At 38.7% G+C, this 15,263-nt stretch overlaps 2 protein-coding genes across 2 annotated transcripts in view; one reads left to right on the forward strand and one right to left on the reverse strand.

The window, feature by feature from the left end:
* idua (alpha-L-iduronidase) overlaps positions 1-6,507 on the forward strand; it is an 8,559-nt gene extending 2,052 nt beyond the window's left edge. Inside the window, exons 4-14 of the mRNA XM_032517218.1 lie at positions 169-276; positions 756-851; positions 1,302-1,504; positions 2,024-2,203; positions 3,076-3,292; positions 3,468-3,677; positions 3,799-3,920; positions 4,722-4,847; positions 5,213-5,289; positions 5,496-5,596; positions 5,716-6,507. Of these exons, the coding sequence (XP_032373109.1) occupies positions 169-276; positions 756-851; positions 1,302-1,504; positions 2,024-2,203; positions 3,076-3,292; positions 3,468-3,677; positions 3,799-3,920; positions 4,722-4,847; positions 5,213-5,289; positions 5,496-5,596; positions 5,716-5,816 (1,541 nt within the window). The 3' untranslated portion in view covers positions 5,817-6,507. The remainder of the gene's footprint in view (positions 1-168; positions 277-755; positions 852-1,301; positions 1,505-2,023; positions 2,204-3,075; positions 3,293-3,467; positions 3,678-3,798; positions 3,921-4,721; positions 4,848-5,212; positions 5,290-5,495; positions 5,597-5,715) is intronic.
* A 265-nt stretch (positions 6,508-6,772) lies between these two features.
* On the reverse strand, positions 6,773-8,929 carry LOC116690342 (purpurin). Its single transcript, XM_032517221.1, has 6 exons — positions 8,714-8,929; positions 8,445-8,559; positions 8,188-8,324; positions 7,957-8,069; positions 7,655-7,867; positions 6,773-7,008 (listed from the first exon to the last, which is right to left on the reverse strand). The coding sequence occupies exons 2-6, from the start codon at positions 8,556-8,558 to the stop codon at positions 6,998-7,000; spliced, it is 588 nt and encodes a 195-aa protein (XP_032373112.1). The 5' UTR covers position 8,559; positions 8,714-8,929; the 3' UTR covers positions 6,773-6,997.
* Between the last annotated feature and the right edge of the window lie 6,334 nt (positions 8,930-15,263).

Consider the following 15,263-nt stretch of genomic DNA (forward strand, 5'->3'; position numbering starts at 1 on the left):
AAAGTAATGGAATATGTGTGACAGGGCACCTTTAAAACGTACATGCGTAATATTTAAGGTACAATCAATGTATGAGTCAAATGTGATTTTGCTGGTTTCTTGAACTTGTGACGTGGCTGTGTAAATATCTGAACTGTAATTAATTCCTGCACCTCCTGTTTTTTTTAGGCTTTGAACTGATGGGCAGTGTCTCTAACTATTTTACTGACTTTGAAGACAAATCACAAGTGGTAGAGTGGGGAAATTTGGTTTATCTCATAGCCAAAAGGTACATTGGTGAGTGCCATTGTTTTGCCACTATTGTATTGTATATGTTGTTTGCGCTCCGTATACCATGTAATAATTGTCAATTAAAACCTGAATCTGAAAAAAATGTTAATTGTAATTGAGAAGCAGAGTGTAAAGTTGTTGTTTAAAAATGATTACCAGTTGTTGAATCTAATTGGGAGGGGCTTGCTATGACAAATGAAGGCAAGATTTACAGTATATGTATGTATCTTTCTGATTGCTAAGGTTTTAAAATTAAATTGAATGCACTCTTAAATCCTTTTGGCCTTAGCGTTTACACAAGTAGGGGTGTCCCTATCAGGACCATTCAGGAAGTGTAATGTCCCCACAGAAACATTCATTAAACGTATGTGAAAGCTTTCTTGCGTAATGTAACCTAACCTATAACAATAAATAGATTAATAACAGCACTGTATGATTCTGCTCCTACACAGTGTGATTTTCTGTGGTGTTTTGTTTAATTACAGACAAGTATGGCCTGGAAAGCGTCTCCCAGTGGAACTTTGAAACATGGAATGAGCCCAACAACCATGACTTTGATAATGTCACCATGTCAATTCAAGGTAAACCCATACTGCATTCTACATGACATTTTGATGTCATATCAGTTTACCTTTTTTTATTTTATTTTATATTTAGAAATTATAAACAGTTGCAAACAATATATCAGTTTTTCTTTAAGTGGAAATTGTTGCTAAATGTAGCCATTGGTACAAGGAAATGCACATTTGCTCCCATCAATGTTCTCACTTCCTCTCATAGATATGTTACTTTTTAAATGCTTATTTTACTACTACTTGTTCCAAAAATGTGTCGTTTGATGAATGCTTATTAGAAACACTAGACACACACTTTATATTAGGCTAATACTGACATGGGATGTCATTTAATCGCTATTGTCTACATGTATTGTGATCTGTTTGTACCTGGGTAGACAGATCCTCATAAAAACATTAAAGTAGTAATGGGCCAGGTTTCAGTGGAGAGTTTCAGTATAACAAACTTTTCTTTAGGGTTTCTCAACTACTATGATGCCTGTTCGGAGGGTCTGCGCGCTGCCAGCAGTCTCCTGAGGTTTGGGGGTCCGGGAGACTCCTGTCATTCCCCCCCACATTCACCGTACTGCTGGGCCATGCTGCAGCACTGCTATAATGGCACCAACTATTTCACCAGAGAGACGGGCGTCAGGATCGACTACATCGCCCTGCACAAGAAGGTGGGCTGTTCGAAACTCAAAGCACATTTACAAAAAATATCAGAGATTTAATAAATATTTGTCATTCATTCTCTGAACATTTTTTTCACGATAGGGTGACACAATGTAGTCGATTTTTGAGTGCAAATTTGAGGATAGTGATGTTATTGAAATTCATATTGCCTGAGTTATGTGAAGCTATATTTAGTAATGCATTTATAAGCTTAATTCATTCCAAAAAAGGACAGGATTGTAGAGTAACTAAGTACATTTTCTCAAGTGACGTACAGTACTTAAGTACAAATGTGAGGTACTTTATTTGAGTCTTTTCATGCCACTTTCTCCTTTTTCTCCACTACATCTCAGAGGGAAATGTTGTACTTTTTACTCCACTACAATAGTCTGACAGCTGTAGCTACAAGTTACTTTACAATTTTTTTTTTCTACAGATTTTTGCATACAAAACACATGTTATTTATAAAATACGCCAGATGCAATTAGAATACTTTTTAAAGCAAACTTTCTATTTCCGTCTTTCAGGGAGGAGGCTTCTCCTATCCCATCCTCCAGCAGGAGATCCAGACAGTGGGGGAGATCCAGGAGCGTTTCCCCCGGTTCCGCAGCCTTCCTGTTTACAACGATGAGGCTGATCCACTGGTGGGCTGGTCCACGCCTCAGGAGTGGAGGGCTGATGTGACCTACGCTGCCATGGTGGTAAAGGTGAGGTAAAGTGATGGAGGAGAGGGGGAAAAAAAAAAAACACACCTTGAGTGTAAAATCACATTTGAACACTAAAGAATACCATTTGGATTAAAGTTGTGTTTACATTTATATGGGAAGATGTTAACTTACACAAGGACTTATTTGGATTCATTATTAACCATCTGGAACTTGAATGAAGTTTTCTGAATGAGTGGTTTCTTTTCAGCTAAAGGTAATTTCTCATTTTAGGGCAAATCAATCTAATGGTTGCTGTTAAATGTTTAGTATTTGTCAACTCAAATGAGCCAAAAATGACATACAGTAGGAGTTCATTGTTTCACCCTGACTTCTGTCCTTCACAGGTTGGAAACCCAAATTAGACTATGACAGGACAGTGAAACTTCTATTCCCATTTTGTTTAAAGTTCATCTAACCCTTGTTAGTTTTAACATTTAACCCTTATACTGTATACATACATTGTCTCTGCAATATGTAGGCCATTAAGTGAATTTGTGCTTTAGAGTGTTGTGACTAAATACGCTAGCATAACACCACTGGACATATGTATAGAGAGAGAGATTTTAGGCTTTTTTCCAAACATAAATAGCTAAATTAATGTAGTGTACTATATTTCCGCTTTTATCCAAAGTTACTTACAATGTGCATTCAACCATGAAGATGCCACCCAAAAATAGGAAGAATACATACAGTTGGTATTCAAAGTGTTCAGTTTGTTATAAGACCATGATTGCAGTTGTGTTAGGCTAAAGGATAGCAATATACCTAATAAAATGCTTCTCACTGGTTGGACACCAAACCCAGGCAATTTTAGCTCTTCTCCAATCTACCAGCTAAACTACACTGGTCCTCTGTCCTACTCCCTCCAACAGGTAATAAACCAGCACCAGGATCTGCTGCTGGCAGACCCGAACAGCACCATCAACTACACCCTGCTCAGCAACGACAATGCCTTCCTTAGCTACCACCCACACCCATTTACCCAGCGCACGCTGACTGCCCGCTTCCAAGTCAACAACACCCAGCCGCCTCACGTCCAGCTGATCAGGAAGCCTGTCCTCACTGTCATGGGCCTGCTGGCTTTGCTAGGTGACAATCACTTTGCTTTACAACAGGGGTTTTATGTGTGCATGCGCGCGTGTGCGTTCTGAAGCAGCCCCTTGTACAAGCAAAGCTCAAGGCTCCATGATGTTGCTGTCTCATCTGTCCCTGTTCTATTTTAATTGACCCTGTTGCCTCTGCTGTTTGTGATTTCCACTTTAAGGAGAGACGCAGGTCCTGGCTCATGTTTTGAGCTCCGCGGGAACTATCAACAGCACGGTGGGAGTTCTCGCCAGTAGCCACACGCCTGTAACAGTGGGTGGCTCAGACGGCTGGCAGGCAGCAGTGCTGCTCTACAACAGTGACGACAACAGCACCTCCACTAACCCTGATGATGTCACCGTCTCAGTGAAAGGACTGTCTGCACAGAAAGGTAACAGAAGGTTTAACACAATACTGAAGAAAGAAGGTTACATTTTAAGATAAATGTGACCAGATCCAACCGTGAGTGGTTCATTTCAGTCCTGCCTGCTATCTGTCTGTTTGCAATCCAGATCTTGTGTATGTCACATATTATATCGACAACAATGTGACCAACCCTTACCAGCTGTGGCAGAGCATGGGCAGCCCCAACTACCCCACAGCAGAACAGTTCAGGCGCCTCAGGAGTGTGCAGGTAAACAGCTGGGCTGAATGATAAATAATAAAAAATATTATGTTATTTGGCAATGTGCGTTATTTATTAAGTACATCAAGTTGTGTACAGTCATTTCACAATATTGTATATGCAGCTTTTAGCTCCCTTTGGAATTAGAAAAGAAGTATCTCTTAATTCGGTAACACAACAAATAATTCCAAATAGCACTTATTGTATTTCTTGCAAAAGAAATCTACAGCAAGTTATTGTTAAGTTGTTTTCTCCATGCTAAATTAATCAGTCCGCTCTGAAAATGATTGCGATTAGTCATTTGCCATGCAGGTTGAGTGTTTGTTCAAAACCAGAAGATCGATCATAAAAAAGCCAACTTTCCTATAAAGCAGTAAAATGGCTCACATAGTGTGTTATGGTGGGCCTACTACATTGGACCTTTTTAAACGGTAACTATTGTACACATTAAAAATAGTGTGAAACTATATTGTTTGCCCTTAATATACAATAATAAAATGTTCACATATCTGTACATTGTGTGTGCTGTTTGGTAGATTGCAAGCCAGGTGTGCTTGATTTCTCAGAATTCTTGGTGTCCATCCACGCCATTATGAAACCCTGTATATCTTACTTTTGAGACAAGGTGTATTCATGGATGATGATCTTGTTCAGTGCAGCTTTAATTAACATGTTGAATTCTATTGGCTGTCACCAGCGCTGTCAACATTAAGGCAGCTCTGATTGCTTTGATCTATTGGGACTTTTTCCTTTCTCTGTAAATTGCTTTGAGACTTGCTTTGAACCACTGATGATGTGCCATTGTGTCAGGACCCTCATGTTGATGGACCCTGGGAAGTTCCGGCAGCAGACTCTCTGACTCTGAAAGCTAAACTGTCCGTGCCCTCTGTCCTCCTCATCCATGTTTGTGCCCGGCCCAAAGCCGTGCCAGACCAGGTTAGTACCCAACGCAATGCAACAGTGTCAGGTCAGAATAAATGGGATTGCATTTGTCTCATAGTCCACCTTAAAGCTTCTCATGAATGTTATTTATCGGTACATCAGTTGAATTCTACCTTGTCCCACATCTGTGTCCGTTTTTGTCACACTGCTCCGTTGAGCATTTGTTTCTCTGTCAATGCAAGTAAGTCAAGGAAGATTTTCTCTAGTCGCTAAGTGAAAAAGGGATTTATGATTTAAGAAGGAAGACATAATGTAACCTCAAAGCCTGTGTTATGTCGAATGCTTGATGGATCATGTATGGGGCTGAGCTGCATATTTCAAAAGAGATGAACTCTTACCTGTGTTTGACTTTTGATTAGGTCAATGGATTACACTTCATCAGGATCACCAAAGGCCAAGTCCTGGTCGTCTGGTCAGACCACTGTATCAATTCTAAGTAGGTGCACATGATTATTTTTTTATTTTTGCATTTGTTTGACAGAAACATGTCTTATCCCAAACTCCTTGTATTGACTGCAGCAGTGCAGTAGATTTCATCTCTTTATGACTGTTGAGATGCAGTAAATATGTACTATGCATACACCTAGAACAAGAAACACTCATTCATGCTTTTGAACCTTTATACATACTTTGTATTTGCAGATGCATTAAGACATTCGAAGTGGAGTTTTCTACAGACCACAAGGAATTCAGCAGAATTAACACTCAAGACACCATTTTTACTTCTTATGTTTATTCACCTGGTAAGAATTCCCAGTAAACGATCATGAGAATCTGAATTTTCCTCACCTTTCAAACTGTATCTTGTTGTCGTTACATTCAGTTGTAGAAATAATACAATGTACCATGTTGTGTTCTGTAGTAGATGGGGAGGCTGGCGGTCTGTACAGAGTCCGAGCTCTGGACTACTGGGGAAGGCCTGGTCCGTACTCGCTGCCAGAGAGCTACTCAGAGGAGCACTAGACCACGGGCAAGTCTGGTAGCATTCTAATTATGTTTCTGATGGTTTTGTTCAATGTAAATACATGTAGAGAAATGAATGTGCTGATTACATACAGTATGCTTTACAAGTGCTGTGCCATCTGGCAAATCACATTGTAACCATACCATTTATTATTTATGCTCATGGTCTGTTTCCCAGAAATACAGGCATCACATTTTTAATAGTGTATAGAAATGGTTGTAATTGTAAACTCTGATCTTGTTAAATAAAAGTGACTAAAGACTAATGATTATTCGCAAACATAATCAGCTGAAATACAGTCCTTTCTGAAGCAGTTGTTGATTTATTGCAAAGGGGGGTGGATAAAGGGATACAGGGACATAACACATCCAGTCTTGGTGGAAACATGTAATCATAATTTTGGATTAAAAGCAGTGGATTAATACACATTTGGTGCTTTAGTTTTTATATCACGTTAGACAATAGAGCTCTAAGGCTCCAAAAATAAGATATATCAGGTTTTGGATACACAGGCAGTACTTGTTGATTTTGGTCTTTTCGTTGGATATTTGTTGACAATAAGAAAATATAGAATATTGCCAGCTGGGTAATACATCCATTAGGACAACTTGTTAACCAAGTGTTTTCTAATTGTTCATGCTTGTTGTGCAGTTGCACATAATGTGTCGTCATTGGTATGAAAGGAGAAGTTAAAAAAAACATAAGATCACCTAGCAATGTGATTAGTAGTTAATTGACCATACTGTAACAAAATCTTACATTAATTACATTAATAAAATGTATATGCTATAATCTTTTTTTCATCTGTAATCTATACATTTGTTACATTCTATTTTATACTCTAAATGACTTTTTTAATACAATTGTGTTTGTGCACTAAATAAATAAGATTTTGACCACCAATCTAGGTTTCTTACAGTCGTTTTTACAAAAACAAGGACAACAGGAAGTTTCTTTACAAAATATATTGTCACTAATACAGAAGGAAAATGATCACATTCACTCAACAGGTAATAGTGTCTGGGAAATATATTTTCATCTTAGTAGGTTTAATGAAATTCTTTTTGTCCGTGCGTTGAATCTGATAGCATGAATATTCTCTCATTTGCGTCTTTGAGCAGAGCTGTGTCTTCACTTTTGGCAGGATGATCCAGTCAGCAAACTTTAGCTTAGGGGCAGTTTAGCAGGCTCCTGTTAAACACAGACAATAGGATCAAGTGTTAGATTAGTTCAAATGTAACGCAGAGCTTGAAATAGTTGAAGTTAAATGTAAATGTTCTTTGAAAAGTACTATAAAGGGCAACCAGTTGTTGCAAAGAGTACTTATTTGTTCACTCTTTGTCACGCTTTGCCAGACCCTCCTCCAAAGCGTGCATTCATAGCATTCGGGGATGGGAGGAAAGCGTGCTCTGGTTTAACGACTTTTTTTTTAAACCAATCAGAATCGCCATAGGTGGTGCTAAACTCCGCACAGAGCCGCTGCAAAATAGTCGTGCAAGAAAAAACTCAGATTGGACAGATAGTCTAGCTACCTGTGTCAATTTACCATGCAGAGATCTGAGGAGCAGTCAACCATAGTCCTCATAAATCCACCAAATTTAAAAATTCAAACACAAAGAAAGTGGAAGGAAACGGAAAATGCATGTATCCGGCGAAATTTGGTGCAGCACCTAAGCAATCCCATGAGTGGAACGGTAAGGATAAAGACTAGTTTACCCTTAATGTTACATGTTTTTGGCATCACAGTATCAACTTAATCCTTTAAATGCAAGTCAAGGTGTATGGTTTCTCTGTTTGTCTGTCCATTTGAGCTGAATGTGAAAGACTGAGTACATACCAGACTGTAGCACTGGCTGGAACTCTCCGGCCATGCAGACTTCCTCCTGTTTCTGGCGGACGACTCTCTGGATGGCAGGGGGGAGGCCGCGGGGGTTGCGGGCAAAGACCAGGGAGTATCCGTCATCGCAGCTTCCATCCTCTTTCAGGGTGCGGCAAGCATAGGTGATGGCATAGTTGTCATAATCTGTGTCAATGACCCAGTAGTTGTCACCTGAAAGAGCGGGGAGCAAGAAGTTAGTCCCAGCTGTGTTAGACCGAGAGAGGCCGAGAGAATGTGTGCATACAACTGAGGAGACTTACCGCCGCTGGACAGGTAGCTGGCCAGTCCCTGGTAGTTCATGAACATCTTGCCGGGGGTGCCGGGGTCGGGCACAGAGTACTGAGCAGCCATGTCGGCGCACACGACCCAGAACCTGGATCACAAGTAGAGGAAAAAACTGTTACATTTGCAAACAGGAATGTAGCCTGTCTCAAATATAACGAATCACATTTAGACTGCTACTTAATAAACTAAAAATGACAAATACCCACCCAAAGAGAGTGACTCTGCCCTTGGAAGAGGCAACCATGGAACCATCGTCTTCAACAGTGTATTCAGCAGAGATGTTGTCCTGCAGGAACAAACCCTCAGGATCCTTCTTCTGCAGAGCGTACCACTTCCCTGCATACTGTCAGGGGTGTAATAAAAAAAGTTATTTGAATAGGCATTTTATCAGTTGAATATGGATATGCACATAAACAAAAAACAATAAATAAAGGCAATACTTAAAAAATATCTCTGTACTCACTCTTTTGGGGTCAAAGTCTTCTTTTACTGTGAAGCTGTCCACAACGCATGAGGCCAGGCTCTGCTCCACACAGGCCAGGAACAACATCACCAGGGCAACGATTTGAAAGTCCATTCTAAGCAAAACAAAGTCGAGCATGTTAATTGGCATAATAGTATATTTATTTCCAGTTCTTGTTATTTTAGAGCAGCTTGTATCTGGCTAAAGGAAAAACTCCATATTTAGTTTGTAAAAAGATCACTTGGTCTCTACAAAAAGCTTCCGCTTACCTGAAGTGTAGGATGAGGTTGCAGAAAGTTATCAATGTAGAGCTGTTGCAGTGTCTGAGCTGTGGTGAGAAGACGCCGTGTGAACCCTTATATACCTGATGTGCAGACAGGCTCACTGATTATTTTCACTTCTTGAACCTAAATGCAGAGTTTAAATCTACCACTAATCCAGTTAACAAAATCCCCCGCTGTAAGCTGATAAACCCTCACATTCAGCAGTGTGTTGGCTTTATGTAATTGTTTGCAGGGCTCTATAATGGGATACATAACCGCAAAAGCCCCAGGACAAAGTGGTGGCCTGAACACCAAGTCACACGTTCATGACCAGTGTGTTTACATGTGCAGACAAACGTTTTTAACTTTATGTCATAAAGCCCTCCAATGCAACCTAGTGCAAATATGAACATTTACTGAGAAAGTAATGTGATAGTGTGATACAGGGTAAATAAAAGAATATGAGAAAAGGATTTTATTTTAAATTTTTAGAGTTTGTTTTTCCATACTTAAAATGATGAAACCAGACATCATCTTTTTTGTTTGTTTTTCCATCTCCAGATAAAATGTTACCAAGTCTATACTGGGATACTATTCTTAAAAACAAACCGTAACATTCCTTACTGGGCAGTAAAGTTTCTCCTGTTCTGTTTTTTTTTTTTACTTTTTTACTGGCTTTGATAATTTGTGGGGAAAAAACACTCACTTTTATTCATTTTAGATTTCCAAACAATGCTTGGTTCTGTTTATTTGAATAGTAAGTGTACTTCAAATATATATGGTTTTATTGTTGACAAAAATTTTATTTGGGTAAAAAACATAAAAGATCCACAAAGTTTAAGGATAAATTATGTGAAAGCAGTGTTTTTACAATTATACTTTACAAATTACGTAATAAAACAGTCTGGAAAATAGCACACTGAGTACTAATACGCTGTTACGTTATGTCAGGTGTTCCTGTCTGGTGTCACTTGCACAGTTAAGTAACGTGTTGCATCTTGTCCATAAAAGCTGCCAGAGCTTCCATCTATAATCTGCTGCAAAATGTCAAGTGCGCACCACCAGCAAATGTGCATACTGATGCCAAGGTGTTATAACACCCCACTTCACAGACCAGAGTGGGGTATTGTACTCAGTAACACATAATGAAATAATTTGCTGCTTCAAATCCATTTACAAATCTAATTAGTGTTGCTCACAATATGCCATCAAGTTTACCATCAATTCTTAAAGCCTGTTTTGTAGACTTTTTTTTTTTTTTACCCTTGAAATTCTTCTAATTAATTTTAGATTTCATTTAGATTTGTTACATTATTTCAAATTTCCCAATTCCCTAATCTGCTTTGTTGTGTACTTTCCAGTAAGTCCAGCTGCATCTTTAGTCAGACCTGGCCATTGTTGTTATTCTAATAACTACCTGTCCTCAGTATATTAGGTAAGGCATCTATTCCTTAAGATCCTGGGCTGTTGTCAACATGCTGGTAACAGTATTACTTGGTGTTAATACCAACAGTATAAACTCTGCCTCTCTAATCTAAAAACAAAAGTTAGGTTTAAATGATCCCAGACACATTTAGACGCACACTTGCTTAACTGGAGGTCAGCTCAGGTTCGACAAGTCTGAACTCAAGCCATGTCAGGTGACCATTAGCAGGTGACTGTCAGAGAGGAATGGAAGAACATTTCCACAGAATCTAACAGTTAGTTGGTCTTCAGGAAGATGAATGTTGAAAGTATCTGGGCAACAAGCCATAAACCATGGATTTCACATTGAGCAACACATGACCCTGAAGGGACGTCAGGGGGAGTAGTTGGATTACATGATTGTTGTGTTTTATTTACCTACAACTATAAAGTCAGATTTTTCACCTACATTGAATCACACTAATCAGCAGTGGAAATTATATGTGTTAAGTTTGGAACATACAGCTGTGTCCAGAATAATAGCAGTGTGTTTAAAAAAGTGAATAGTACTCAAAATCCTTAGAATAGCTTTTATTCAATATTATGAATGCATTGGGAACACTGCAAATTCAATTCCAAATCAAAACATGACCAAAATTGATCAAGTTTGTGTTTTACCTTTACAGAAAGTGAAGAAAATTGAATATTACGCTGTTCAAAAAAAATAGCAGTATTTGCATTCTCCTTTACAAACTCAAACAATTACTGTATAAACTGATAAATGTCTCAAGGGTTTGCTATACTGAATCACTGCACTAATATTTAGTTGCATAACCATTATTTCTGAGAACTGCTTCACATCTGTGTTGCATGGAGTCGACCAACTTCTGGCACCTGTGAACAGGTATTCCAGCCCAGGACGATTGAACTACATTCCACAAATCCTTTGCATTACTGGGTTTTACCTCAGAAACCGCGTTTAAGATGTGACCCCACACGTGTTCTATGGGATTGAGGTCTGGAGATTGGGCTGGGCACTCCATAACATCAACCTTGTTTATCTGGAACCAAGGCTTTGCTCACTTACTGGTGTGTTGTGGGTCATTGTCCTGTTGAAAGACCCATTTCAAAAGGCATTTCCTCTTCAGCATAAGGCAACAGGACCTCTTCAAGTATTTTGATGTATTAAATCTGATCCATGATCCCCGATATGCGATAAATAGGCCCAACACCACAGTATGAGAAAAATCCCCATAACATGATTTTTGCACCACCATGCTTTACTGTCTACACAGTGTACTTTGGCTTGAATTCAGCGCATGGGGGTCATTGGACAATCTTTTTTCTTCCACGTCGTTCAGGCTTTGGATGACATTTCGAGGAATTTGAAATCCTTCTGGCTGAGCAGCCTATAGTTTTCTGCACTTCTTTATGTTTTCCCCTCTCCAATCAACTTTTTAATCAAAGTCCGCTTTTCCGCAGAGCAATGTCTGGAATGACCCATTCTGCTGAGTATTTCAGTGTGAACTGCACTATAACCAGCATTGGCTTCCTTCCTTCTTAAATATGGTCCATAATTGACACCTGTTTCCTCAAAGAATCAAACACCTCCCTAATTGAACACAACACTGCTATTATTTTGAACATGCCTCTTTCAATTAGAGAATCAATTACACAGAATGAGCAGCGTGCATTTTGTGACTGTTGGGTCCGTTGGTTTTCTATGACTCTATATCACAAAATTATTTGGCATGTAGAAATATCACTTCTACCAAAAAATGTATGAGGTATGTAATTATAACTAAAACAATGAGATGCTTAGTAAGATAATATGCAACTATTTTGACAACCAATTAACTAAGTTGTTTCCCAAGCAAACAATACCAAATGTTTTTCAGTTCCAACTTTTTTGTTGAGAGAATTGTGCTGCTTTTCTATTCTTAGTGATAAGCTAATGGGAGTTTGGACGTTTTGTCGGGCAAAACAATTTGATAACGTTACTTTTGCCTTCAAGAAATTATAATGGGTATTTTTCACCGTTTTATAGACCATACATGTTCTACAATCAAGAAATAAAAGGCAGATTAATGTCTAATATTGTGTCAGCTCTTGAACTACATTGACCAATCTATATAACGCAGAAAGTCGATTTCCCCTGTAAATGGCACATCTGCAGCTAATATTTTTCACCGTAATTAACGTACATCTTAGAAAACCAAGTAATATCCAACTTTCCACAGGCTCATAAAGCTACAGTAGGCTCTCAAACTGGACGAGGAAATAAGTATGACACTTTAATTAATCAGTTTCCTTTGGAAATAATGACACATTTTTAGCGCCTGGGTAGCTCAACTGGTAGAACAGGCACCCATATATGGAGGTTTACTCCTCGATGGAGTGGCCGCAGGTTTGACTCTGACTTGCGGTCCTTTGCTGCACATCATTCCCTTTCTCTCTACTCTTTCAAGTCTAAACTGTCCTATACACATAAAGGCCTATAAAAATGCCCCCAAAAAGTAACATGCACTTTTTCCTTAAGATCAAAACACATGATTAAAGGCCAAATAATGAAAGTTGTAAATGAGAACCAGTCACCAAAAGGTGTTGGTAAATAGGAACCAATGGAACATAATTGAAGATCAACAAATGCATAATTTTAATATGAAAAAAAAAAACTTAAATTATTTTAATATAACATGTCATACCTGTGCTAAAAAGTGGCTGAAGGTAAACACTGATTATAACTAAAGGTAAAAAAAAAAGACAAAGACTACAGTGATCATGTAGTTTTGGATTTATGACATTTCATAACAAACATGAACGTTATTACGTATGCAGCTTCATTTGCAGTGCTACAATACTAAGTCCAAAAACTTTATTTTATATCATGTAACTAGTTTATAATCCCTCTGGAGTTCCAGAGAGTTGTATCATACAAGGTAAAAGTGGGTAGGTCTACAACACAGGAGTGTTTGACTGCTTGGGACCCGACTTTGCCATTGTCACTCCAAGAAAAAGGAAGGAGATGTTGGGAATTGCACATGGACATCCTCAAACTGCACACCAGCTTTACTTCAGAATAGTATCTTCACTTGCTGTAAGGAATGAGTAAAATAAGTGGGATTAGTACATTTAGAATTTTACATAGCAAATATGGTTTATAGTCTACCACTTTATTGTGCAATGCAGCACCAACTGTATTACTGGTGTTGCTATCGTTGAATCCACTTCCTAGAAACCGTGCAGCATGCAGTTGTATGCATGTGCAAACTGTGGACTGAATATTTGACATGCAGGATTTAGGTTGTCCAGGCTACCTTCTGCAAGCGCCTTGGCGATGCGCTCCTGCTCCTCGCGAACCTTTTTCTCCTCCTCCTCAATCCTCCTCTCCTCAGCTGCAATTGGCTTCAGGTTTTCTGAGGAAAAAAAGAAAAAAAAATTATATCATTATGTCACTCTGACATCTCTCCATTTAGTGCATGTATAGGTACTGAGCATGTGTGTGTAATTCAGGCCTGTGTGTAATAAAGATATCATATTTGGCACTTTAACATTTTATGACCTTTAATCCAGTAACTGGAGTTTATAATCTCATTTGTCAAGTTAATACGAAGCATGCTTTTTTTTTATAAGAGGATCAGGTTTTAAAACAATGTTTAGTGTTTTTTGAACTTTCTAATTACTTGGTCCAAATTACTGTTATGTTTAATATTGCGTTGGGTTTATCTCAGTGCACTGTTCCAGTAAAGTGCACCATTACTAAAAAGAATAACTCACCATATCTTTTTTTGCCATAGATGATGCCAGCAATCAAAGCTGAATACCTTGCTGTCTGTGAAGGAGAAAACCATGAAAAATGAATGCCAGTGGTGCAATCCCTACAAAGTTTATGCAAATTCTCAATCAATCATACAATTGACGGGATATCTACAAGTTGAAGTGTTATTACTAAACTTGCCATTTTTGTATTGAAGATGTGTTATCATTCATAAATTCTACACCAATAGAAATGACAGAATACCCAGTAGCCTTCGCTTTAGAAGTTCTAGACATCCTTACTTAGCATTGCTTCCGTAAGGCCCATTGAACTCTGTACAGTGCTGGAGGAATTGAGAGAGACCTTGGTCATGGCCACAAATTACACATCAAACAGAGTTTAATTAAACGAGTTTCCAGAGTGGTTAGGGCCCACACTTTAATTTAGCAAAAACATAATCCACAGTCATTGTTATTATTCCAATAAAAATAGTTTTTCCACCTGTTTGGAGTCTGTCACCCAACATGAACAGCAGTGGGCGATAAAGAGGACGACAGAATAAGTTACTGCTTCATTAAAAACACCAAAAGATGCAAAAAGGTTTATTAAATGCCTTTTATTGGATTAATGTCCATTAAATCCAATGGCATTTCTATTTACAACAACCAGTTAGCTAGCTAGCGCTACGTAGTTTCAATGGTCTAAAAGTTAGCTAGCAACGTCAAGGGTGATGTTCCGTCAAGGCAAGTCGCAATTCACAACACCTCCACAATACAATGAACAAATATGCATTCGCACAAATGCAAGTAACGCTAACGTTAGAAGTTGTAGTAACGTTAGCTATAAGATAGCATGCTTCCTTGCTAACAGGTTAGCGTGCTTGTCGGTAGCTAACGTTAGCAACCCAAAATACGAGGGCCAAAGGTAATTTACAGTAAACCACGAGTAATCCTTTCTTACAATATGTAACATTAAAGCAACACAAACCTTAATCAAAGGTGACACTGCAACTGGAGGCGCCATAGTTTTACAGCAAGCTAACAACCAGAGGTCACTTTACCACCAGAGACAGGACTGTACTTCTTCTTTGAGAATTTACTGCAGCTGATACGCTCATTGGTGAACTACTGCCACCTTCTGGAGCAAATTATCAATTTCAGTGGCAATTTATAGACGGACAGCATAGACCGTTAATATTAATCAACACACAGTCTATGTGGACAAGAGACAATTTGGCATCATCCATGATATCTCAACATTTATGATCCACTGGATAGGGAAACCTGATGAAGCTCCACAACAGACTAGTTCACCTCGGATTTCATACCTCCCAGTGTCGAGTTTATTAGGCATGCCTATGTAAATGGAGAGTAATAACAGCCTTGCCAAATCTTA

This window comes from Etheostoma spectabile, chromosome 5 (genome assembly GCF_008692095.1).
Source record: "Etheostoma spectabile isolate EspeVRDwgs_2016 chromosome 5, UIUC_Espe_1.0, whole genome shotgun sequence".
NCBI classification, from domain to species: domain Eukaryota; kingdom Metazoa; phylum Chordata; class Actinopteri; order Perciformes; family Percidae; genus Etheostoma; species Etheostoma spectabile.

Coding starts and splice junctions, on each gene's coding strand:
- LOC116690342 (XM_032517221.1), bottom strand. CDS start 8,558: ATGGACTTTCAAATCGTTGCCCTGGTGATGTTGTTCCTGGCCTGTGTG. Junction 8,325..8,444: donor AAGACTTTGACCCCAAAAGA/GTGAGTACAGAG, acceptor CACCCCTGACAG/TATGCAGGGAAGTGGTACGC. Junction 8,070..8,187: donor GGCAGAGTCACTCTCTTTGG/GTGGGTATTTGT, acceptor CTTGTGATCCAG/GTTCTGGGTCGTGTGCGCCG.